The sequence below is a fragment of the Carcharodon carcharias genome, chromosome 13 (assembly GCF_017639515.1).
Source record: "Carcharodon carcharias isolate sCarCar2 chromosome 13, sCarCar2.pri, whole genome shotgun sequence".
Taxonomy (NCBI): Eukaryota; Metazoa; Chordata; class Chondrichthyes; order Lamniformes; family Lamnidae; genus Carcharodon; species Carcharodon carcharias.
This window is the reverse complement of record NC_054479.1, coordinates 114836891-114860863: the sequence shown is the minus strand read 5'-3', so window position 1 is coordinate 114860863 and position 23973 is coordinate 114836891. Positions and strand designations below refer to the sequence as shown.

The window sequence follows — 23973 nt, the reverse complement described above, 5'->3', positions numbered from 1 at the left end:
TAAACAAAGCAAATACAAAATCCTACCTTGGATAACCACTGATAGCTAAAACCCAGAATGAACATAAGTTAAACATGAATTAACAGGCAAATTGCAGTTGATTATAAACTATAAATTGCACATTAATTAGCATGTAGAACTAAGCCAGATCTTACAAATTAGCCCAGCAGTCCACTCAGTTAAGTCATCAATCTCAGTCTCAAAGCCCTTCAAAACTCTGTCTTCTGCATGAAGACCCATTTATGCCTACTACTTCCTGTTAGCCAGCCAGTTTTCTATCCATGCCAATATGTTACCCACCCACCCCCATACCATGAGCAATTATTTTCCAAAACAATCTTTGATGTGGCACTTTATCAAGGAATGACCATATATTTCCAAGAAAGGAGGATGGTGTGTAACTTGGACAGGAACTTGCAGGTGGTGGTGTTCCTATGCATCGCTATCATTGCCCAAGGTGGTAGAAGGCACAGGTTTGGGCAGTACTGTCGAAGAAGCCTTGTTAAGTTTTTTCAATGCATCTTATAGGTGGTGCACACTACACACAGCGTGTGCTGGTGGAGGAAGCAAATGTTAAAAGGTGGTGGATGGGGTGCCAATCAAGCGGCTGCTTTGTCCTGGATGATTACCAGCTTCTAGTGTGTTGTTGAAGCTGCATTCCTACAGGTAAGTGGAGCGTATTCCAATACATTCCTGACTTCTGCCTTTTAGATGGTGGAAAAGTTTTGGGGAGGCAGGAGACAAGACCCGCACCACAGGATACACAGCCTCAAATCTGCTCTTGTATCAACAGTGTTTAGATGGCTGATTCAGCTAAGTTTCTGATCAATAGTGAGCCTCCACAGGATGTTGTTCAACAACAGTAGCACCGCTGAATGTCATGGGGAAGTGATTAGGTTCTTTCTTTTGGAGATAGTCATTGCCTGGCACTGGTGCGGCATGAGTGTTTCTTGCCACTTATGAGCACAATCAATGTTGTCCAGGTCTTGCTGCATGCAGTTCCAAGGATACCCAGAAAGCCCGTTATTTTTGAAAGAACTGATAAAGGAATCCATTAGCCGTTGCTAAAGTTAGTGGCCAAGTTCTACTTGTATGTTTCCTAAACTTGGTACATTGACAACTTTTTGTTTCAGTACTTGGAAGCTGAATAGCAATCTATTGAGAGGCTTGCCTATGTATTTATTTCTTCCTAAGTCTCCTTTAACTGGCAATTATATCTTTCTGAATAATTTTATTGAATCACTCTTATACTGCTTGTTTATTCACCTGCTTTTTTAAGTTGTTCCAAGCTATTTCCCAGGTACATTCTTGAAATTATAAAACAAATTGTAAACTTTTGATTCTGAAAACAGGTCAGAAGTGATTAAGAATCACTATAATTTACACCACACAATGGAGTGATAATTCATTTTGGGCAATAGCGCAAAACAAGTGGCATCTCATCAGCTACCTGTTACAGGACCATCTGATTTTCCATTCCATTCCATCAGTTGATGTGATACCACCCACTTTGTGCCATTCCCCAAGATGAATATTTCATTACAATAATGTGGATGGGCAAATGCAGACTCGTAGCAAAAACCATTTGGGTCTCACAAATGCAGAGAAACTATAGGCTAAAATTAAATTTTTAAAAAGCTTATTCATGATATGTCAGTGTTGCTGGTCAGGCCAGCATTTATTGTCCGTTCTGAATTGTCCTTGAGACAAGAATGAGCATTTTTAGTAGAAGGAAACACAAATGACCAGAGGGCTGTGGAAGCTCAATCATTGAGCATGTTCAAGACAGAAATCAATAGATTTCTGGATACTAATGATTTCAAGGGATAGGGGGAAAAATGACAGAGATAGATAATCAGCCATGATCTGTTTGAATGGCGGAGCAGGCTAAATGGGCCAAATGGCCTACTCCTGCTCCTATGTTCCTAAGTAATATAGTTCCACTACAGAGAAATTCAAGTCTCATTCATTAGAACTGAATTCACTCACTTTGGTGTAAAGATGTGGCCGATTTTAATCTACCTCACTCATGAAAAATAAGCACGTCTTTAATGTTAAACTGTTTTGCAATCAGATTCACTCTTTCCAACCACTAAAGTTTCCTGATCATGATATCTGTGTCTAAATTTCAGCAGACATGCAATTAGGGGTTGAAAGTTGTTACTGCGACACCAAACACGTTGGGTATTAAACTGTTTGAAGAAGTTGGAGATGTAGACTGTAGCATACACCACAACTTGCACTTCCTTTAGTGTCTGACATGGGAGCTTTGCAACTGTTTTGAGAGCAGCATGTTCTTGACTCTACCAGAAACCCAACCTGTAAGACAAATCCTGAACATCTACACCAACTGTTCATACCTCACACAAGCCCCAAAGTCAATATAAATCAGGATCCACCTGTCTAAGAGTCATACTAGGAGAAAATATTCTAAAAACAAGGGTTTGACCTTAATGAAGTATATTTGCTTTCAGCTATTATAAAAGAGATAGCTAATTGTAACCTACTATTTAAGAGCACCATCTTGTGGCCAATCCATAGCACAGGCCTGACTGAACCATGGAGTTCTAGCTACATCCTATTTATCAGTAGTTCTGTTTTATTGGTTTGCGGAAAGAAATACCACATTCTTAATTGTCCAATATAACTCCTACAATCTAGAAAAAAGGCATACTTGCTGGCCATGAAAATATGTGCAGCTGTTCTTTTTCCATATCAAAATAACCTTCACAGCAGTCTAAAAACACAAAACACTAGACAGTATCCTTACCTAGTGGTCACATGAATTACATGAAAAATTCTCTGCCCATTGTAGCTGATTAAAATGCGTACAGTAGCACTCCTTTCTCGAGACTTTCAAGGTGCTAAGGGCTCCACTGGATCTATTTTGTTTAAACATTTCAACATGTAATACACCTCTTCCACAGCTGCCCTGATCCTCAAACATGTGTTACTGCACTACCTGCAAGCACTGAAACGTCTACAAAGCTTCGTCATCCTTAGCTACATAAAAAATTTTATTTTATGGGATTAGTCCAGTATAAGCCTTTCTATAAGGCTATGGCACTTAAGTGAGGTATTCTTCTTTAAAGCAATTCTAAATCCTTGAACTCACAAATGTTTGGAGTGTAGTTATTCCTTCATTCCGCGTCGGTATTTTCCTAACATATAACATGTGAAGAGGGCCATTAGAGCACATACCTTTGCCAAACTGTGTTTACTCAATGTTAATACAGTTATTCATCTCTTCCTTGAGGGTTTCCCTGCCTGGTTCACATCTAACTACAAAGCTGAAAAAGAAATCTTTTTATTAAGAGCTTCCATCTCTTTGGCTTCAAGCCAATCCACATCCAATAACCTGCTCTAAAAACTCAGCTCACTTTTGACAGCTGTGACAAATTCTACCACAGCTGCTGAGGGAATCCACAACATGCTAAATAAAACAACCAAAACATTCCGATGCCGTTTGCTCTATTTCCCAATTTCAATGGATTCAAATAGTCATTTGGTAGCACTGAACTTGAGTATCGCTGAAAAAAAAGAAACGTGTCAAAGATTTTTGTCTTGCACTCATCAGGACACTTGCAAAAATACCAATATAAGGGAAAAACAACAATTTATATGTATATATAAATTTATATATTTATTATATTCATATTTAACAATTTATGTATGAGAAGACAGGATGATTGCTTCAACATCTCTTTTTCAGTTAATGGATTCTTTAAAGTGGCAGAGATAATAAATGATCTTTTTATAAAGGCTGGAACTTCTCATTCTCAGAAAGAGCCCAATAAAGTGGAATAGAAAATTTTAATTCTGTGAGATTAAAAGGTATTTCCTCAAATTAAGTAAAGAGTAATTTTACATTGCAGCTTTTATCCCTACATTCACCACCTGGAGTTTGCACCTGTGGACTACTTCAAGAAAACTGAAAATTCTGAACAGCTAATCTATTCTCCCCCACCATAAAAAGATATTTAATACAATGCCATACTAGAATTAGGTTCCTAATAAAAAATAATGCCGATTACTCAGAAATAAATATACTTTATAGCAACATTTTTAGATCAGCAAACATCAACAAAAGGTCACCTACAGGATCGATTTTCTCATTTAAGATCAAGTACAAGTAATAAAATCAAATTAAAGAAACTGATCAGATCCAATGTAACAAGTCACTTTGTTGGCACATTATTCATGAATCAGAGAATATCAAATTAAAAGATATTTCTTCTCAAAAAGACAAAACACTCTACAATCCCATGCATCCATTTTGAATTATTTCCCTCCAATTTCAGCAAACGTACTGTTAAAATCAGATTAATTCAGAAACAAAAGTGCTCAATGTTTTATAACAAAGGAAGGATTCCAGTCACTGATCAGGAGCTGAATCTCTGCCAATTTGCTTTATTCGGTTTCTTCAACCAGGTATAAAATGGCTATAATTCTTTGACTCAATGTTGTGTTTTTTGTCTGATTACGCTCTGCTGAAGCACCTTGGGACATTTACTTACACCAAAGATGTGATATAAATGCAAGTTGCTGTTGTCATAAAAAATAATAGGACAATTCAGGAGAAATTATAAATTTGTTCTCCAAGTTTTGTGACTCATCTAGGTGCATATTGTCCATCTTTTAAATAATTCAGGTAAATCCAGTTTATAATAGCATCAGAAGGCTTGGAAATGGAATTTGCTAAAAATGACTGGAAATGAGAACAACCGAGTCCATAAAGATGTATAACGACAGCTAACTGTACTCATACAGGTGATTTCTTCACTGTCCTGAAATAGGACAGTAGTGGTGAAGTCAGAGTGGGAAACAGTGGACTGTTTATTTCAACCGTTAGTGAAGAAGTCTTAAATGTTTCACCGTAGGCCCCGGCTGTTCAAAATAAATACCGATGTTTGCCCCTAAAACTGGTCTAACCAAGATCCACAAAAGCATTTGGCTGCAATGTGAACATTATTTATAAATAACCGAAAAATCACTGGGGGGAAAGTAAAAATTAGTCTTTGGGTCTATTTCTTCTGGAATGAGAAAATGCATGTTTCTTGGAATCTGGTATTTGCTCATCAATGGTGACCCATTGGCCCTGTTCATTTTTAACAAGAACGCCTAAACAGCGAACTCCATCTCCTCTCTTGCGCTTCGGAATGGTTTGACCCATAATGCTTTCTAGCATCTTGCTATTTGACAGGCTTATACAGTACAACTGAAAGTCATTTATCACATCTTCAGTGTAGTATTTAAGAATTTCCTCCTTTGGAATCAGGGGAATACATTCCTCCTTGTGACCATGTTTCCAGTGGTACTTCTGGCAGACTTTGCTGCAGTAATATGTAAGACGACAGCGTTCACAAGAGCGAAAGTGACAGTCCAAATCTTCCAGTTCATTACACATAGGTGAAGAACATATAATTGGGAATGTTTCTGGTAGTTTGGTTTCTATGTCAGAAATTGTGGATACATACCTCGCCTTCTGTTTATAATGTACGTAAGGGTTTTTCTTGTATTCTTCAGGATTTTCCACAGCCATCATGGCTTTTCTAGCAACAAGTACACCTGCCATTTCATATTCATCTTCCTGTGACAAGTACCAAATTATTTGGGGGAAGGAGGATCTATCCCAGGTTTGCTTACAAATCGGAATGTGATAATGCTCTGCCAGGACCAGCCATGCTTTAACAAGCAACCCAAGGTTCAATCTTTGATCAGACATTTTCCAAGCTACTTCTAGGCAGTTAAAGATCTGCAATTGGCAAAGATACTTTACGTCATCTTCAGTGCACAAGACAAGGCAATTGTAAAGAATCTTCAAGCACTCCTGCCAGATGAAATGGCGCAAGTGTGTAATTTCACCGTCAAAAACAAGCATGATGCCTATATTCGTAACGATTCTGTATCGCTTATCCCACATTCGTTTAACACAGGGCATGTAACAAGATATTCGACGCAAGAAGCCTAAAGCCTGAAAAAACGTAGAATGCGAGTGAATCAACTTCATGCTACCTTCGGCAAAGCACTCATCCACCAGTTCAGACCATGCAATTTCAGCAAAGCGCTGCAAAAAGACATGTGCTTCAGGGCGACAGTCCTCGGCTCCATTAATAGAAATTTTGTCAAACAAATTTAGCATGATAGTATGTAGTTCTGACTGGGCCTCATAAGTGTCTTGTAGAATGAGTCTCATTATGCGTTTAATCAAATTGTCAGTGGAGTCTCCAATCAGCATCTAAAAGATAGCACAAACAAACAGCATTCAAATTAAATCTGTGAACATCAGTGAGGTAAGGGGGGAAAAAATACATTTTACAAGGCCATGAAAGTTGATTGGAAACAACACAGTTCCACATGCCTTTTTAACACTAAGATAAAAGCAAAATACTGCAGATGCTGGAAATCTGAAATAAAAACAGAAAATGCTGGAAAAACTCAGCAGGTCTGGCAGCATCTGTGGAGAGAGAAACAGTTAATGTTTCGAGTCCATAGGACTCTTCTTCGGAGCTAAAGAGAGCTCTTTAGCTCTGAAGAAGAGTCATAAGGACTTGAAACGGTAACTCTGTTTCTCTCTCCACAGATGCTGCCAAGCCTGCAGAGTTTTACCAATATTTTCTGCTTTTATGACTTTTTAGTAGCTGGTTACGTAGAACCTGAGGCATGGACAGATCTTTTTGACGGTAATACCTCTGATCTCTTGCCATGTAACAACATCAGGGCAACAACTGAGTTGCATTTTTTAAAAACAAACTTAAAAGCATATCTGCAAAATACACAAAGGAAAGCAGATAGTCTAAACCAGTGTTTCACAAACCGGGGTTCACAGACCTCCAGGCATTCCACAGAAACTTTCCAGGGGATCTGCAAAATAGCTGAGATGTTAACGAATAAGCAGCAGCTTGAAGCAGCCTTACTGCAAGTGAGGAGGCAAGAGAGGAGTGTGACCACCACATGAGCAGCTCATTGGAGGGGAGTCCATATGGGGGAGCGCTGACAGTGGCAGTAAGGTCACAAGGTAGATCCACAGTTACCAAGGTTGATGGTGAGTGCTAGGTAAATTCAACCTTGCTCAAGAGAGGGGAGTTTTTAAAGAAATATTTACTACTTAAACTCAAAGAAAGGGTGCAAAATTACAAGTTGGCTCTGGTATCACGAGTATTGCGGAACAGTATGTGGTACAGGTTTGATTTGAAAATGACAAACAATGCAAGCCATAAAAAATGATAAATGAATTGAAAAGCAAATAAGTTAAGTTTCATACGATAAACAATTCTGGGTCTTCATCTTACAAAAAGGATATAGAGGCACTGGAGAAAGTACAAAAAAATTTACAAAGATATCAGGAAAGGGAGATTTTAATTATCAAGAAAGACTGAATAAGTTGGGTTCTTCTCGCTAGAAAAAAAGATTGAGGGGAGTCCTAATAGAGACCTTTCATATTATGAATGGATTTAATAGGGTGGATGTAAAGTTTCCATTTATAGGTGAGACTAAAACAGGGGACCATAAATGTAAGATGGTCACTAATAAACCCAATAAAGAATTAAAGATAAACTTTATCCAGACAGTGTGGAACTCAGAACCACAAGGAGTAGATAAGGCAAATTTTGTGCGTATTCAAGGGGGAACTAGATAAGAACATGGGGGAGAAAGGAATAGGAGGATATGCTGACAGGATGAGGTGAAATAAGGTGGGAGGGTCATGTGGAGCATAAATACTGGCACAGATGAGTTGTGTTTCGGTGCTGGAAATACTTTGGAATTCTATGTAGCAAGCTGAAAACCATGAATGGTTTGGGTGAACATCAGAATTCATTACAAAGACTTGCTTTTGTGTAGCGCCTCTCATGACCTTAGCAGGTCCCAAATCACTTTTCAACCACTTTTGAAGTGTCGTCACTGTTGTCATGTAGCAAACACAGAGAATTCTTTATTGCCCACAGCAGCAACATGTTATTGCTGTTTTCCATCAATGGTGTTAAATCCACCTGGGCGTGTGAGCTGCTGTATGGAGACAGGCGGTAATACCAGGCACTCAGGGGTTGGGTCAGGTCAGGGCAGACCGCTTCTGCTCAACCTGCTCTGGGTACAAGGCTCACAGCGGCCCCGGGATGAGGGCCACCCCCCCCCCCCCCCAATGTCCGACCGGGCCCGCACTCACCTCCAGCCGCTGTTTGTACGGGACGCTGTTCCCCTCCCGCTCCAACTTGGGCTCCCCTCCCGCAGCCGCCATCACCCCTTCACCCCTACTTCCCCCACCGAGCCGAGGAGACAAAGACCGGCAGAGAGAGAGAGAGAGAGGCTCCCCTCCTTCCCGGCAGCTCAGCGACTTCTGAGCGCTGCTGCCACCGACAGGACTGGCAGAACAGTCACATCGCAGCCAACTCGACAAAAAAAAAAGAACCAACCGCCCCCCCACCCTCTTCCCAGCCAACTAAACACTACGGATGCTGGAAATCTGAAATACAGGCAGAAAATGCTGGAAACAGTTATGAGGAAGGATTAACTTTTACCTGCTAAGCACTTGCAATATTTAAGGAAAATTAAACTGAATGTATCTTTACATGAGTCCCTAAGTAGCAAAAACAATTAAAAAAAAATAAAATTGCATCTCCTTTACATTTTAGAATCGCTGCTCTGTTTGACTTTGACTTCTTCTGCTCCATTTGGAGGCGGAAGAGCTTCAGTCAACAAATGATAACACCTATGGAACTATGCTCCACTAAGGTAACTCATTCCTTTCATATATTCCAGTTTCCCCTTCCAGTTTTGTCCCCTTCCTTCCTTTCGCATTTTAGTTCTAAAGGCATCAATGTGTTAATTATCTATATAACAGGGAGCAATATAGCACCGAGGCCAATTTTGTCTTTTTTAACTGATGCAAAAGCAAAATACTGTAGATATTGGTAATCTGAAATAAAAACAAAAATGCTGGAAATACTCAGGCAGGTTGGGCAGCATCTGTGAAGAGAAATTGCGTTAACATTTCAGGTCGAGATTACCTATCATCAGAACTTTTCTTGTATGAATGTCAAGGGGAAATTCTCTTGTTGGAGGCAGTTATCACCTGGCACTTGAGTGGTGTAAATGTCACATGTCTTTAATCAGTCCAAGCCTGAACATTGACTGGGTCTTACTGGATACAGGCACAAGACTGCTGCAGTATCTGGGAGTTGTACTGAAGACTGTGCACTCATCAGTGAACATTCCCTCCTTCTGACCTTATGATAGACAGAAGGTCATTGATGAAGCAGCTTGGGCTAGGGCACTAGGACAGACTCCTACAGTGAAGTCCCAGGACTGCAATGATTGGCCTCCAAGAACTAAAACCATCTTCCTTCATGCTAGGTATGACTCCCCTAGAGTTCTCCCCTTGATTGCCATTGACTTCAATTTTATCAGAGCTTCTTAATGCCAACTTGGTCAAAGGCTGCCTTGACGTCAAGGACAGTCACTCTCACCTCATCTCTGGAATTCAGCTCTTTTGTCCATGTTTTGGACCAAGACTATAATGAGGTCTAGAGCTGAATGGCCCTAGCAGAACCCAAACTAAGCATCAATGAGCAGATTTGTGCTGAGTAAGTGTCTCTTGACAGCACTATTGATGACACCTTCCACCATTTTGCTGATGATTGAGAGGAGCAGTAATTGGCCAGTTTGGGTTTATCCTGATTTTTGTGGGCAGGACATACCTGGGCAATTTTCCACATTGTCAGGTAGATGCCAGTGTTTGTAATTGGGAGGGTGAAAAATATTGGGATAGACTTTTGTTTTTACCATCTGGGTATTAAGCTTTATATGGGCAGAATGTAAGCAGGAAAATCAGATGGGGAGGCTTGCACACTAGGATTAGAGCCTGCCTGATTTTCTTCCCATTTTTCTAAATGAAGTGAAATCCATATAAGCTCTGCTTGCCTCCCCACATTCCACTCAGGCAATGGAGTTCATCCCATTTTGTAGGCTGTACCTTCCAAGGAGAAACAGGAAGCATGTAACCATGGAAAGCCTGTTTCACTAGCTACCTCCAGACAGCTTCCATATCACAGTTGCAAGAAGATGATGGTCTCCCTAGAAATAACCAACCTTCTTTGTTGCGCCATGCAAGGTGTAGTAATTGAAGGCAGCATTGCTCTTTGAAACCATGTTGGTAGATAGCCAATGGTGGTTTGGTGAGCAAAATGTTGTCTCCCTTTTCAGAAAACACTGTTGTCTTTTAAATGTAATTGCCAGTTAATCAGCCTGCATTTGCTTGACCACTTGTTACTGTATACTGTGTTCAAGGGGCCTAGATAAATCGATAGGAAAGGCTTATCTCATAAAATCTAGATGGGCACATACAGCACAATTTTGCTGGGATCAAAAAATCATTTTTTGTTCAGTAATTATTGTAATGTAAAATAATTTTATACTGCAATGCGATATATTGGTTGCTATTAAATTCAAGTATGTATTTGGAGAATCATTTTTATACAAAACAGTATTAATAGCCAATGGTGAAATTTAATTGTTTTTACCAGGTTTACCATTCAAAGTATCGAACATGTTGGAGTCAAAGTGGCTGATCACTTGATTGTTTTGCTGAGACTCTGACAGTTTGTTTCTGTTTTAACATCTTTAATGCCAGACAAGATTGTGGAGTTCTGATGCCCACATGTCTTATCACTTGTAATCAGTAGCCGACTGCAGGCAGTAGACAAAAAGAGCACCAGGAGCAGACAAGATAATCGCACTCACTTTCCTGATAATTCTTACCTACCTGTTATTTACTTCGAAGTAAGTTAATGGGCTGTAATGTTTTAGTAGTGGAAAATCTCTGTGGAACCATTTTTACTTAATGCCAGTGATGAGTGTCAGCACTGTGAGTTCTACCTACCAAACTGCTTGGGATCTCTTTTCAGCAATTAAATTCAGCAAAAATTGAGAAATAGCAGCAATATTTCACAAACCTATTTTAACAGCTATGTCCTATGTGCACTTTTGGAAATCCTGTTGTCACCAATGTCAGACTTTTAATGGTTAGAATATATTCAAATGGTAGAATTGTGACCAATTTTAGTGGAAGTGTGCTGGACTCTCACTAAGGCTATTTTTATAATAGCAATGTTCATATTCTCAGAAAGTGATGTCTGTGAGTTGGCTCCCAATAGTTGCTAACCAGCTCTGTCATACTGGCAGCAGACTCACTGGTCCATGAAAAACTAGGCCTATGAGTCTGCCATTGGGATAAAAGATAAAAACAAAAAACTGCGGATGCTGGAAATTCGAAACAAAAACAGAATTACCTGGAAAAACTCAGCAGGTCTGGCAGCATCGGCGGAGAAGAAAAGAGTTGACGTTTCGAGTCCTCATGACCCTTCGACAGAACTTGAGTTCGAGTCCAAGAAAGAATTGAAATATAAGCTGGTTTAAGGTGTGTGTGTTGGGGGGGGACCTCTCTCTCTCTCTCCCCCCCAACCCCTCCACACACCTTAAACCAGCTTATATTTCAACTCTTTCTTGGACTCGAACTCAAGTTCTGTTGAAGGGTCATGAGGACTCGAAATGTCAACTCTTTTCTTCTCCGCCGATGCTGCCAGACCTGCTGAGTTTTTCCAGGTAATTCTGTTTTTGACTGGGATAAAAGAGCTATATTTAGGATTGTAAACAGTGACAGCTCAGATTACCACCCCTCCAGGATTGGCCTGGAGTCTCCAGGAATTGAAGATCAATCTCCAGGACACTGCTGTGTGCAACCCTGGAGAAATATCATTGGGACATTAAAAAGGATTGTTTTGTTTTGTCATTTGCTTTGAATGTATCTCTTTACCAGATATTAAAATATGGAAAATGTGAAATAAAAGCTGTTTGACTGACAGTCAAGCATCGTCCAATTGGGTAATGAGTCTTATTGTTTACCAATTAGTGTAGGAAGGCAGTACATCACAAGGATGGATGTGTAGGCCAACTAATGGCTGGAGCATGGGGGCAATTCATGTGATGAAACCTCCAGGAATACATTTAATCAGTTAGCAACCCTCGTGATGGCCCATTCACAGATGTCCGTCTACTGGAATTCAAACTGGAGCAGTTTTTATATTGCACCATTACTCATGCTAATGGGACTGGCTCTTGACTCAAAGGTGTCACACCGGAACCAGTTTCCACTTACACCTGGAGGTAAATTTGCTGCAGTTTGCTAAGGCCTGCAATTAGGAAGGTATATTTTATTTTTAACTGTCTCTTCTTGGCTACAGCATAAAAGTACTTTAGTTTGCAACCAAATATGCTGCACACAATATAAAAGATGCTTTAAATAATGTCAATATAAAAGCTGCACAAGAGGGATATGAGGCAAACTGTCCAAGGCTATATTTGGCCTCAGTCTCTTACCTTTGTAGCAGGAGTTTCATCAATTTTCATTACTGGTATTAGAGCTCTGTGCAGTTGTAAGGTGTTCCAGTATGGGGAGAAAAAATATCCTTGGATTTTTGTTTCCTACTTACAGTTTATCCAACACCCAGTATCGGATGAGCAGAAATTTCTTCTATCTAAATACTGGGAAGTCTTCAGTTCCCGCCACAAATTACATTCCATGGATACCAACCCCATTCCTTCTCCCCAGCAACTGTCTGAGGCTGAACCACAACCTAAGTGTTGTATTTGACACCAATGTGAGCTTCCAACCACATATCACAATCACCAAAACCGTCTACAGTACTTCCAGGACCACAACGTCACCCAACTCAACTCTGCCTGAATATCATCTGCTGCTGAAACCCTCATCTATGTCTTTGTTACCCCTAGACTTGACTAGTCCAACACACTCCCGGCTGGCCTCCCATCATCTAACTTTCATAAACCTGAACTAATCCAAAACGCTGCTGCCCAAGTCCTGTCCACCCATCATCACTTACCTACACTGGCTCCTGGTTTGGCAAGAAACACCCCAATTTTAAAACTCTCATCCTGCTTTCCAAACTCCTCCAACAACAACAAATTGCATTTATATAGTGTCTTTAACATGGTCAAACAATCAAGCTGTGGCAGCCTGAACCTAAGTGGTTTATTTTTCAAAACATTGCTCATTTTGGGTGGATTTACTAGTGCAATGTAATAAGATGTTACTGCCATGTCAACAGCTGAAATTCATGACACTTAAAAAAAAATCTCAATGTTTTCAGTTAGAATGGCCTGTCTTCAGATGGAGCATCATATTATCTCGACGGAATTCCTCCCTCCCATCCATCACACGTGGGACAACATGTCCCAGAAACAGCAACATTTATGCACGTGACCTCAACTGTGCTCTTCTCTGCCAATGCTGCCAGACCTGCTGAGTTTTTCCAGGTATTTCTGTTTCTGTTTTTGTTTTACATTTATGCACGTGACCTCAACCCCAGCATTTGGGATGGGGATTTGAGTGAAGCAGAATGGCTGGCTGGACATCCTGCCCAACACTATTTCCACAGGAGAGCGAAACCCCAAGAATGTCAGGTGCAAGAAATCATTTGTGAATTTAAAAAGAGGACAAGGGACATTCCAAATATGATCATTACTGGTAAAGGTTCACAAACTGATAACTAACTAGAGTCACTATGATGCATCACCACTGTATTCATTGAAATATTTTGTTTCTATAGAACAATCTTTCTTTATAACCTTTTGCCACCTCAGCAACCATCTGTTCACTTTGACCAGCTATAGTAAATCAAATAAGTGTGGATTTTTCAGTTAATTATCAGATACAATTGTGGGGCAGTCTCCAAGTTGTCTGAGGCTATCTCACACAACTCCGTTAATAGCTGAAGCTGACAGAATGCAGACAATTAGAAATGCATTACCCAGGTGGGAGGAGTTGAGCGAGCGTATGAAGGTAAACATGAGCCAAATGTTAGATATGCAGCTTCACTGAAAGCGCTGAAGCAAGTTTCAAATAATACTGCTTTAAATTTTAAAATTAGCCTGCTTTTTGAAAAAGAAAAATTGTGCAGAGTTACAGGGAAAAGGCAGGAGAATGGAACTAGGTGGATTGCTCAGAGAACCAGTGTGGACACGTTGGGCCTAATAGCCTCCTGTTCTGTAATAATTCTGTGAGAAAAAGTGATATTGCATTTGGTGTTTCAATAGGTTAATTTGCAGGACAGCCACAGCTATTCATCCACCAATTGCCCATATTTGCACTGCTAAAGTGGCTTTACTTACCCTGGTCCAGTTTTGCGATTTAGAATATGCGGATACATTTAGCAATGTAAATGGGGTGGGTGGTGGTGGGTGGGGAGGGAGGTGGGCACGGGGGTGCGGGTGCAGAGAAATGGTACATAAAGGTCATTCTCTCACAATCCGAAAAAAAGAAGTACTAAATGCAAAAGTGCCTGTGGATAGGTCTTCTAGTTTCTCAACAACTTTGTCCAGTTTTGGAATGTGTGTCCAAAGGGCTTTATAGCAGTGAGTAGTAGGTGTGTGTGGGTCTGAAGATATAAGAGGTATCTGTAAGCCTAAGCTACATACTTGACACAACAATGATTGAAAACATATCCATTTTAATGAATGGTAGATCGCCAGAATCATTTGTTGATAAACTTTTTATTTTACTCTGGTATGATCATGGTAGGTAGCCTCACTTGTGTTAGTTGTTTGAGATCAGCATTATTTAAGCTAATAGCTACTGGCATTGTGCTCAGTTCATTCTAGGTGCTTTAAAAATTTTATACTTTTGTAATTCTGAGCACAGTAAAGTGACACCCACTAACCAGCTCCCCACAATAACATTGCTAAACTGGCTCCCTTATACTTAGGATATAACTGTAGTCATATTTTTGATTCCAATAAACTGGTGTCAATACTCCAACAATATTAGCTGTGCCATCTCCATGTGAATTAAGAAGGAAGTACAGTTAATTTGAAGTTCTTACAGCTTTGATGTTCTTTCATACATCAGATCCTTGCACAGATTTGTGTGTCTGTAGCTTGTGATCCTGGAGTGCTGAGTAAGTACTCATCATACTCTAACATTTTACTTTTAAAAATTTATTCTTGTGATGTGGGTGACATCAGCAAGGTAACATTTGTTACCCACCCCTAGTTGCCCTGAGAGCATTACAAGTCATTTGCATCATGTGGAATTTGGAGTCCAGATCTTGTAGTCCAGATTGGATATGGGCAACAGGACTTTTTCCTCTTCTCTGAAGAATGATAATAGACAACATAATTTTTTTTAACAATAATCCCACCACTTTATTATCATTTTTTCTGGTGTCAGCTGCAAATTAGCAGATTCACTGAGCTCAATTTCACAATTTGTTATGATGGGACTGAACTCTTAACTTCCAGGTTGCTGGTGATCAGTAGAAGAAATTACCCTTTAATTAAGCATGACAACAGTGTCAAAGCTCACACTTGCTTTCCCTCAACTAGTGGGGGTAATTAATCTTTTTCTAGCACAACAACCACATTCCTAGCATAATGCTTCTCCTGTTGATGGCATAAGCCACATCATGCAATGTCCTGCCTGCCACAACCTCCAAGACCTTCTGACACATAATGAAGAGAAAAAGCATTCCTGCTCAGTAGCCTCAACATTCAAAGCAGAGTGGCCTTATGCGACCATTCCTCCTTACTGACATGCTGATGGTGTTTTTTCCTGTCGATCCCAGAAAAAAAACTTTCTCCTTGCCACTGTCACTTTAAAAATGATTCACTGGTGGAAATGAGGATATTTGGCTACAAGTTTTAAATTTCCAAAATGTTCATCTATTCATTGGGCTGGTGTTTCCTCCTCAAGCTCTCTCAAGTTCCCAAAATGAAATAACCCTTCAGCATGTTTTAAAGGCTGCAACAGTGTTTCAATTCCCTGTGCCCTCATGACTGTACCATATTGGAGGCCTTGATTAGCCTGCAGCCATAGAACATCCACAATATGATAATATATGATGGCAGGAAGTCAGAGCACATGAAGTGACCTTGGGCACAATATGATTTCAAAGCACTGTCTAGGTGTAATGCTCAGGTCCACAGACCACAGGAAAATTGGCCCTTCATTGTTGTAACCTCACATGCGAAGAATGGTCACTTGGGAGAGTTATTGGAGACTTCCAGCAAACATGTCACAACTTTAGCATGAGTCAAAACACTAAAGAAAGAAGAAAATGTAAAATGTCATTATAGCATAGTGTTAAGAATTCCTTGCCGCAACACATCCACAAATTGTTGTGTCCAATAGTTTAAGAACTATATTGAGACACTGACCCAGATAGAATTCAATCAATCTGACAGTCACTGGTAACAAACCAGCTACAATACTTTTTGTTATCCTTTTGTAAGGTTTAAAAGTAAACTAGCAAAAAAAATCAAAGAACAAGTTGGCTTTAGTTAATCATGAGTTATTTTGATCTATGTACCTAACAACTCAACCTAGTTTTGGCTTTTACCTTTGGAGCTTCCCAAGATTGTATCATCAGTCAACATTTTGTTTGTAAGTATGTATTTTCTTAATTTAAATTATGAGAAGACACTGGGTTGTCCTAGTACCATCAAACAAAAATGCCCTGTTTTAAAGTGGCACATTTAACAGAAAACTATGTCAAAAATACAAAGGAAACTGATCAAATTAAATAATAATATCCACCAAACGCTCTAGTTCCTGCAGCATCCTCTGGTCACGAAAGACTTCAAGCACATCAGCAGACACTGCAAGTTCGTCTTCAGGGCTACTCCGGCAGGGAAATGATCACAAAGAGAGGCCAAAGCGGCTACCCACATGGGCTATGTCCAACTTGGACCTGTGGACAGGCACAGGAGTAGATTCACAAGGCAATTCCCTGATGTGTCCACCATTCTCTGCACCAGGTGGCCAAGGATCAGCAATGTGGGACTTAATTACAGCCTGAAGTTGAGGGGCGGCCTCTTCAAATAATGAAACATGGGCTACAAATTCTCACACTCCATATAAATGTGAAGCATGTTTTTAAGTATAGGGGTTCCTTAAATTTTAGATCTTTTGGAATAAAAACGGAAAATGCCAGAAAGACTTAATTATGTTAACATTAACTCTGCTTTACTCTATCCACAGATGCTGCCTGACCTACTGAGTATTTCCAGCAGCTTGTTTTAATCCAGCATCTGCCATATTTTGCTATTAGACCTTCTTGTGTTGTTTTCTACCTATTAACTACAAGGCCTGTAAATATTCCCTCATTGCTTCAATAGCGGGACACTCTACAACGAGATTCCAAAATAATGCCTTCAGACAACCTCCGCCCAACATTTTATCAAACACCCTGAATTGGATGGGTGGGGAAGGGAACTACAATTATTATACCTGAATGTGAAGAATCTGCAAGACAGATAAGGAAGGAGTGGGACTGTCGATTGTTTAATGCACTTAACAATGAAGTCTGAACACGTTAGGTATTTAGAAATGTTTAATCAGACCTGCCTTTGTATTGCCTCGCCTTTTCAATGGTGAGGGAGTCAAGCATGCACGACATCTGTCTTTGGGTCAAGTGTCTGCCTGCCAGTCCAGGCACTAGATGGTCTAATCCTAATGCTTTGTGTTACTGAATTTGAGAATATGTATGATAGGCATAAATTATAATTTAAGAATAAAGATATTAGGATTTTATCTTTTACTGTTAATTCTCTAAACAATATTAAATATATGAACTGTGACAATATAGCTGTCCAAAGAACACATTGAGTGTTGCATTTTTTAGATTCTGGGTTGCAAATTATTTGTATTGCCTTTGCTCAGTTAGCAAACGTCTGGGTGAGAAGATTCTGAGCTGGAGTTCCATACAGTGAGAAATACTGAGGGCGTGCTATGTTGCCAGAATTGCTGTCCTTCCAAAGAAATGTTAAAAGGCCCCAGCCAAGCATATGGTATTATTTAAAGAGGATTAGAGAATTCTTCTGACACCCTAGGCAATAATGCATTCAAAATGTCAACACACTTGTTCAGTCCACATATGCTGGGTGACATGGTATGCACTTCTGGCATTTTCATTTTTTAGACCAAAGTTCATTTTTTTGTCAAATTCATGCTGATCTCAGGTAAGACAGTGTTTGAGATGCAAGAAAAACATTCTTATCTTTTGTTTCAGGACAGAATTCCAGCTGAGGAATCACAGATTCTGTTTTTTTCATGAGTATCAGCTTCTGCCACAGGAATAAAGGAGCTGGATTTAACTGTACAAAGGCTTGTATCAGGCACACATATGCTAGTCTCCTGAAATCTGAATTAATCAAGTAATAGTAAAAAATGCTTCAATGGACCTCTGTGCTCCTGGCCGAGGAAGAATGATCACCCGGGGTTCTCCTGGAAGGTCTATATTTTGACATTAAATGGGAAATGATCGAGATCAACTGTAATACCCTTTGTATCCAAATAGTGGCTTACATTAACTGTTGAGGTTATGAAGGAAGGTCACATGGACAGAATTCACCATTCTTATGAAACCATATCCCAGCAAGAATCAAAGCTTTAAAGAGAGGAGAGATAACAAGCAAAGCAAAATCTGATGATTTAAAACATTTACATTTTGATTCCCAGTCATATGTTAATTTATATATGTGTGTGAAACTTACAAAAAAAACTCTCCATTATTTTTTCGGGTTACCTGTTCTCCTGTACTTGGGACTTGTACAATAAAAAATAAGAATCACAATTCCATGCTTGAATTGGAAAGGTTTAATCCAGATTAAACATTAAAAGCAGATCTGTGGTAAACCAGAGCCGCATATTCAGTTACTGTACACTGAATGAAAATATAAAACCTAATATTGAGTTATTAACTTTCGCACAAGTGACGATTATAATAACCCTTCAGTCGTTTGAAGTTGTTAAATTAATTAAACACTGAAAAGGTGCTAAATTAAACGTGAAATCTTATTTCCAATGTAAAAAAAAAATCACTGTGGTCTGCCGCAGGTGGATTGGCCTATTCTTCATTCCTATCGAACATTACAATGAAGTTTCCTGACACAAGCAGATCTATGAATGTAATTTATAAAGGTTTCACTCTACTTCAGGACAATTCCCGAGTACAAAAGTAACGGGTTCTTTTTGAGGAAATTGCAAAGAAATAGTTCCAATATTCAATATATAATTATTGTCTACCTGTCTTGTTACACCGGATGGTGCCTATATTATTTATTTCTATCTACAACGTTACGGTCCTTTGGCAAGAAATTGAAATTTAACTAGTTTATCTTTAATATTCCGGCTTTTCAAAGCTTTTCATACCTGCTGCTGGAACACCAGACTTGATGGTCGTTAAGAACCAGAAACATGTCTCCAGGGTAATACTTGTACTCAAGACAAGAGACGCGAGACAATTAGCCCTGGCAGAAATTTCTTCACTCGCTTAATTCATTCTTTTGTTTAATTTCTCACATTTGCCATTTGTCAAAACACAACGGAGACAAGTGGGATTTTGGAGTCTGTCTGTCTGCTGAAGGTTTATGCGCAGGATTTCTTAAATCGAACTTGGAACTGTGTATATTTGAAATTACATTTTAATATTAAGAGACACCTTGGAATTAAAACAAAGAAAATGTACTAAATCCCAGGGTACAGTACCGTTACGTATGAATCAGTGCAGTCTGAAGAGGTGCAGGGTTTAATAATGTCCGCCTCCACCGTAATCACATCGATCATTTGAATGGAGATTAGGGTTAAGGTTTATCTGAAGTACTTTGAAGACAATCGATAAAGCAGATCACTAGATATAAATACAGCAACAGGCAAGGGAACAAATAAGGAATCTTACTTTTGTGGTCACTGTTCAGAGATGCCTCGTCGTACGAGGAGATGTCTTCTTTTGCTGTTCTGTCTTCTGTCATTCGTGCTGATAGATTGTTTTGACATTGGAATATCGACAAAGTGCGTGTCCGTACCAAAGGAAATGGGGTTATGTCAGGATGTCGGATACTCAGAAATGAGGCTTCCAAATCTGATGGGCCACACCACATTCGGAGAGGCTATCCCGAAATCTGCCGAATGGGAGTCGCTTCTTCGCACTGGCTGCCACTCGCAGGCCGCCACTTTCCTGTGCTCGTTGTTTGCCCCCGTCTGCTTAGATACGTAAGCATTCCCTATTCGGTATCTTACTCCTTGTCTGCTTCGGATAACGATACTCTGATAGTGGTCGCTTGAACACAGTTCTGGTCACCTCATTCCTGAAAGGGTACAATTGAACTAGAAAGTGAACAGAGCAGATTTATGAGGATGTCGCCAGGATTGGAAAATTGCCTCTATGAGGAAAGATTGGCTAGGTTGGAGATGTTCTTGGAACAGAGGAGGCTGAGGGGAGATTTGATTGAAAAATAAAGTTCTGCAGGCCAGGGGAATAGAGTGGTTCGGAAGGACCTATTTACCCTAGCAGAGAGGTCAATGACCAGGGGCCATAGATTTAAAGTGATTGGTAGAAAGATTAGGGGAGATGAGGGAGGAAAAAATACCAGAAGGTAGTAGGAGGTCTGGAACTCTGCCTGAAAAGTTGGTAGAGGCAGAAGCCCTCAAATCATTTAAAATGTGTCTGGAAATGCATCTCAAGTGCCATAGCTCTGGCCATGGACCAAATGTCAGAAGGTGGGATTAGGCTGGATGGCTGGTTTCTCACACACGGGCTAAGTGGTCTCTTTCTGTGCTGTAAACATTCTATGGTTCTATGAACATCAACATCATAGTATGCACATTGCTTTGTTATGCTTGAGTGGTCGAACATTTGAGAACATTGATAGGATGTACACTTATAATATCCCATTGCATCATTACAGATTCATCCAACCTTGCAGGAGTATGTGTGTGGCTGTGAGAGACAGTTGTAGTCAAGTCCTTGCCTGCCATGGACAGTCCTGGCCTGATGCCTTTGACTGTAATCGATTCCCAGCTGATGAAGACACATGCCTCACATCAATCCATACAGAGTCTACTGCTTATCGAAAATGTGAGAATATTATATTGCATCGTATATTGCGAGCTAATTGACATTTCCCAACCTCACAATTCAATTCTAATTTGGAAAATGCTCATTTTAAAACCATTCTTTCTTACATTCAAAAGTCAACATGAATTGTTTTAATTATCTTTGCTTCTGTTATTTACAGTTTTTCCAAAACCCACTTGCCAGGGCTGTCCTACTACGGAGGAACCAGGTGCACACAAAAGAGTATTACAAACATTTTGTCAGAACAATTTTGGTAAGTCTCATGGTGGGGCAAGGCGGTGGGGGGGGGGAGGTGGTTGTGCAGGGGGAATAAATCATAGGGAATAAATGTCACTGAACAGTCATCCAGAGACCTGGCCTAATGCTCTGAGGATCCCACCAGGGCAGCTGGTGGAATTTACATTCAATTAACTTTTTAAAAATCTGGAATTAAAGCTAGTCTCAGTGATGGTGACCATGAAACTATCATTGTGTTTAAAAACCCATTTGGTTCACTAATGTCCTTTAGGGAAGGAAATCTGCCATCCTTACCTGGTCTGGCCTACATGTGACTCCAGACCCACAACAATGTAGTTGACTCTTAACTATCCTCTGAAATGTTCAGTTCAAGGGCAATTAGGGATGAGCAATAAATGCTGGTCTCACCTGTGATGTCTACATCCCATGAAAGCATAAAGGAAAAATCACACGGAATATCTGGCAACAGAAACTAAGTATTTATTTTGCATTGTAAAATGAAGTCCTTTGACTTTGATAGCATTTATGTATGATATAACAGTAAACGATGGTCCCTTGTTGCTATGCCCACAGCTGTGAAAGTTACACTAGCACGAAGAAAGGGTGCCTCAGGAGATTCTGAATATGATGTGGAAGGGCGGGTAGAGATGATCAGCCCTGGCTCGCTGTTTTCCTTTGGAACACGCACTATTATTCAGCAATGGCTCCTTATCAATGCAAACTGCGCCCACAAGATGATTCGTAGTAGCAACCGAGGCGTACAGTATGTCCTCATTGGCAATGTTCAGGACACCAATATAATAGTAAACAAAATCTACTTGTGGCACAAAAAGGATACTCAACTGACACTTGCCGCCCGTAAATGGAAACAACATAAATGCTAGAAAGATGTTCGATTTGTAATATTGTACTTGTAGGATACATTAACGCACTCCTTTTTAGATGCTCTAGATATTGTAAATATAAATGTTTAATATTGTAAACTAATGTATATCTGTCATGTAGGTTAGAATTATACTATTGGTCTGTCAACTTTACATTATTAGCTGCAGAATATGTTGTGTATATAATTACAGAAATACATTGCTGTATATAAATTCTTCCAAGTACGACGCTTTGGCATTTTCTTTACTTTCAGTGATAGGTCTATAAGTAACTAACTGTCAAAATAATGGAAAGGCCGATGGCAAAACTTCAGACAAGGACAAGGACAGTTAAACAGAAATTCAAAAGATGTGGCCCCAGTTGTGCCATTAACTTTGAAAGTGACATATCACTGTCTGTGTCACCATCGAAATCCATAGATGTTGTTATTTCAAATGCATGTCCCCTTTCAATGATGTGATAAGTGTTGATTTACTGCAAATCAACCACAGACACTGAAGATTAACTTACAAATGTGGGGTCTCGTTCATTCAAGTTTTAATTGTTGGAGATTTGAAAGATGTAAGAGTCTAAAAAAAAATTTCTGTTACTCTCTTAATCCAATCCTTTTTCTCACCATTTTTGCTTTCAGTATTTGATTTGACATTGAATTCTTTTACTCTAATTCACATTTCTTACCCAATCGTAGCATGGTTTATTTCACAATCCTTCTGTTTGTTTGGTTAAGGATTGACACTTTTGCTAGTCCTGTTCCCAGATGCCTGGTGTTGCATTTATCAGCTTGCACTTGCTGTGCTTTTATCAGCTCACACTTTCAACAACTTGCCACCTGAAAAAGTCTCAATGTGCAAGGGCAGGTCTTAACAGCGGATGCCATGCCTGCTATAGCAAATATGGGCCAAATAAATTTTCATCATCCAGCGCTGTTTTGGTATGACAACAGATCACAGCTATTTACTGTGAACCTTGTTCCTGTAACTGCAAGTAGGAACATGCACATAAACAGGGAACAATGAAACAAAGCACAACTCCGTGATACACAACCTTGTAAATATGACAATGCAAGTTAAATTCAGATGTAACAAGAATCAAAATTCACTTTGGACACAATCAGGAAATTACACCAAAGTTCATTTAAAATTACGCTGGTGAGGTTAGGCTTCAAATTTCTGCTATGATCCAAAGCAACTGGCCAATATAAGAGAACATAATTGATTCTTATTTCTTTCCAGAAGCATTCCTCCATATGTTTAAGAATTAAAACCTGTTGCAGTTTTAATACTAAAGCCGAAAATGGGTTTACGACCAAAATAAGCCTCCAGTCCTCCAATTGTAAGCAATTAGATTTATAGTCACTGAAAATGAATTTTAAAAAATGATACTGAATTATTTAATGGTTTCATTGGTACACAGTAGTCAGTTTCTTAGTAATTGTTTTTTGAATATGAAACAAATCTTCTCTAATGTGCCTACTAGTTTCTGTGCGCATAAGAAAATGAACACAATTTGAAGAGCCTTCCATATCTGGTGGAATCTCAAGTTGGATCTTGAGGCACAGTTAAGTCTTGTCAACAGGGCCTGGTCTAACAGATGGGATCTTCAAAATGGCGTAGAAGATTGCTGAAAATACAAATAATTGGTTTTGAAAATTACATTTAAAATTCTCTGACTTTTGCACTGGTTCAGCCAATTCCACACAGATTGCCACAATATTACTACTGTAAGCAAGTGAAGTCTCTACACCAGTAATTTAATAAGGGTTTCCGGTCCTCAGAGTAACTGGTTTTAAACAGCTGAGAATTACTTGCAGGGAGGGGTGAACTGTATTGAACCATTTAACAGTTAAATTGGTGGACACTAGTCACTTTCTTGGTAGGTTAATTTTTTTTTAAATAAAAGAACTTTTAAAAGATGCCAAGTTGAG

The 23973-nt window shown here is 39.5% G+C and overlaps 3 protein-coding genes across 4 annotated transcripts in view; 1 reads left to right on the top strand and 2 right to left on the bottom strand.

The window, feature by feature from the left end:
• Positions 1-4034: 4034 nt before the first annotated feature.
• Positions 4035-19836, bottom strand: LOC121285573. Of its 2 annotated transcripts, none has more exons than XM_041202135.1 (2): positions 19749-19836; positions 4035-6238 (listed from the first exon to the last, which is right to left on the bottom strand). In XM_041202135.1, exon 2 carries the CDS (start codon positions 6236-6238, stop codon positions 5012-5014), a length of 1227 nt encoding a protein of 408 aa, XP_041058069.1. In that variant the 5' UTR covers positions 19749-19836; the 3' UTR covers positions 4035-5011. The 2 variants fall into 2 exon arrangements, with proteins under 2 accessions (XP_041058069.1, XP_041058068.1); XM_041202134.1 differs by lacking the exon at positions 19749-19836 and adding an exon at positions 8165-8255.
• On the top strand, positions 19675-22048 carry szl (sizzled). Its single transcript, XM_041202136.1, has 4 exons — positions 19675-20062; positions 20758-20927; positions 21088-21180; positions 21738-22048. Exons 1-4 carry the CDS (start codon positions 19770-19772, stop codon positions 22046-22048), a joined length of 867 nt encoding a protein of 288 aa, XP_041058070.1. The 5' UTR covers positions 19675-19769.
• The window catches only part of hdac10 (histone deacetylase 10), a 112360-nt gene continuing 110011 nt past the window's right edge, over positions 21625-23973 (bottom strand). Inside the window, exon 21 of the mRNA XM_041202131.1 lies at positions 21625-23669. The gene's annotated coding sequence lies outside the window, so the exon portion shown is untranslated. The remainder of the gene's footprint in view (positions 23670-23973) is intronic.

What these genes read in the sequence shown, in the direction of transcription:
- szl (XM_041202136.1), top strand. Translation starts at nt 19,770, where the DNA reads ATGCCTCGTCGTACGAGGAGATGTCTTCTTTTGCTGTTCTGTCTTCTG. An exon ending in GTCTACTGCTTATCGAAAAT is followed by an intron (nt 20,928 to 21,087) that starts GTGAGAATATTA and finishes TGTTATTTACAG; the next exon opens with TTTTTCCAAAACCCACTTGC. An exon ending in ATTTTGTCAGAACAATTTTG is followed by an intron (nt 21,181 to 21,737) that starts GTAAGTCTCATG and finishes CTATGCCCACAG; the next exon opens with CTGTGAAAGTTACACTAGCA.
- LOC121285573 (XM_041202134.1), bottom strand. Translation starts at nt 8,236, where the DNA reads ATGGCGGCTGCGGGAGGGGAGCCCAAGTTGGAGCGGGAGGGGAACAGC. An exon ending in CGTACAAACAGCGGCTGGAG is followed by an intron (nt 6,239 to 8,164) that starts GTGAGTGCGGGC and finishes GCTATCTTTTAG; the next exon opens with ATGCTGATTGGAGACTCCAC.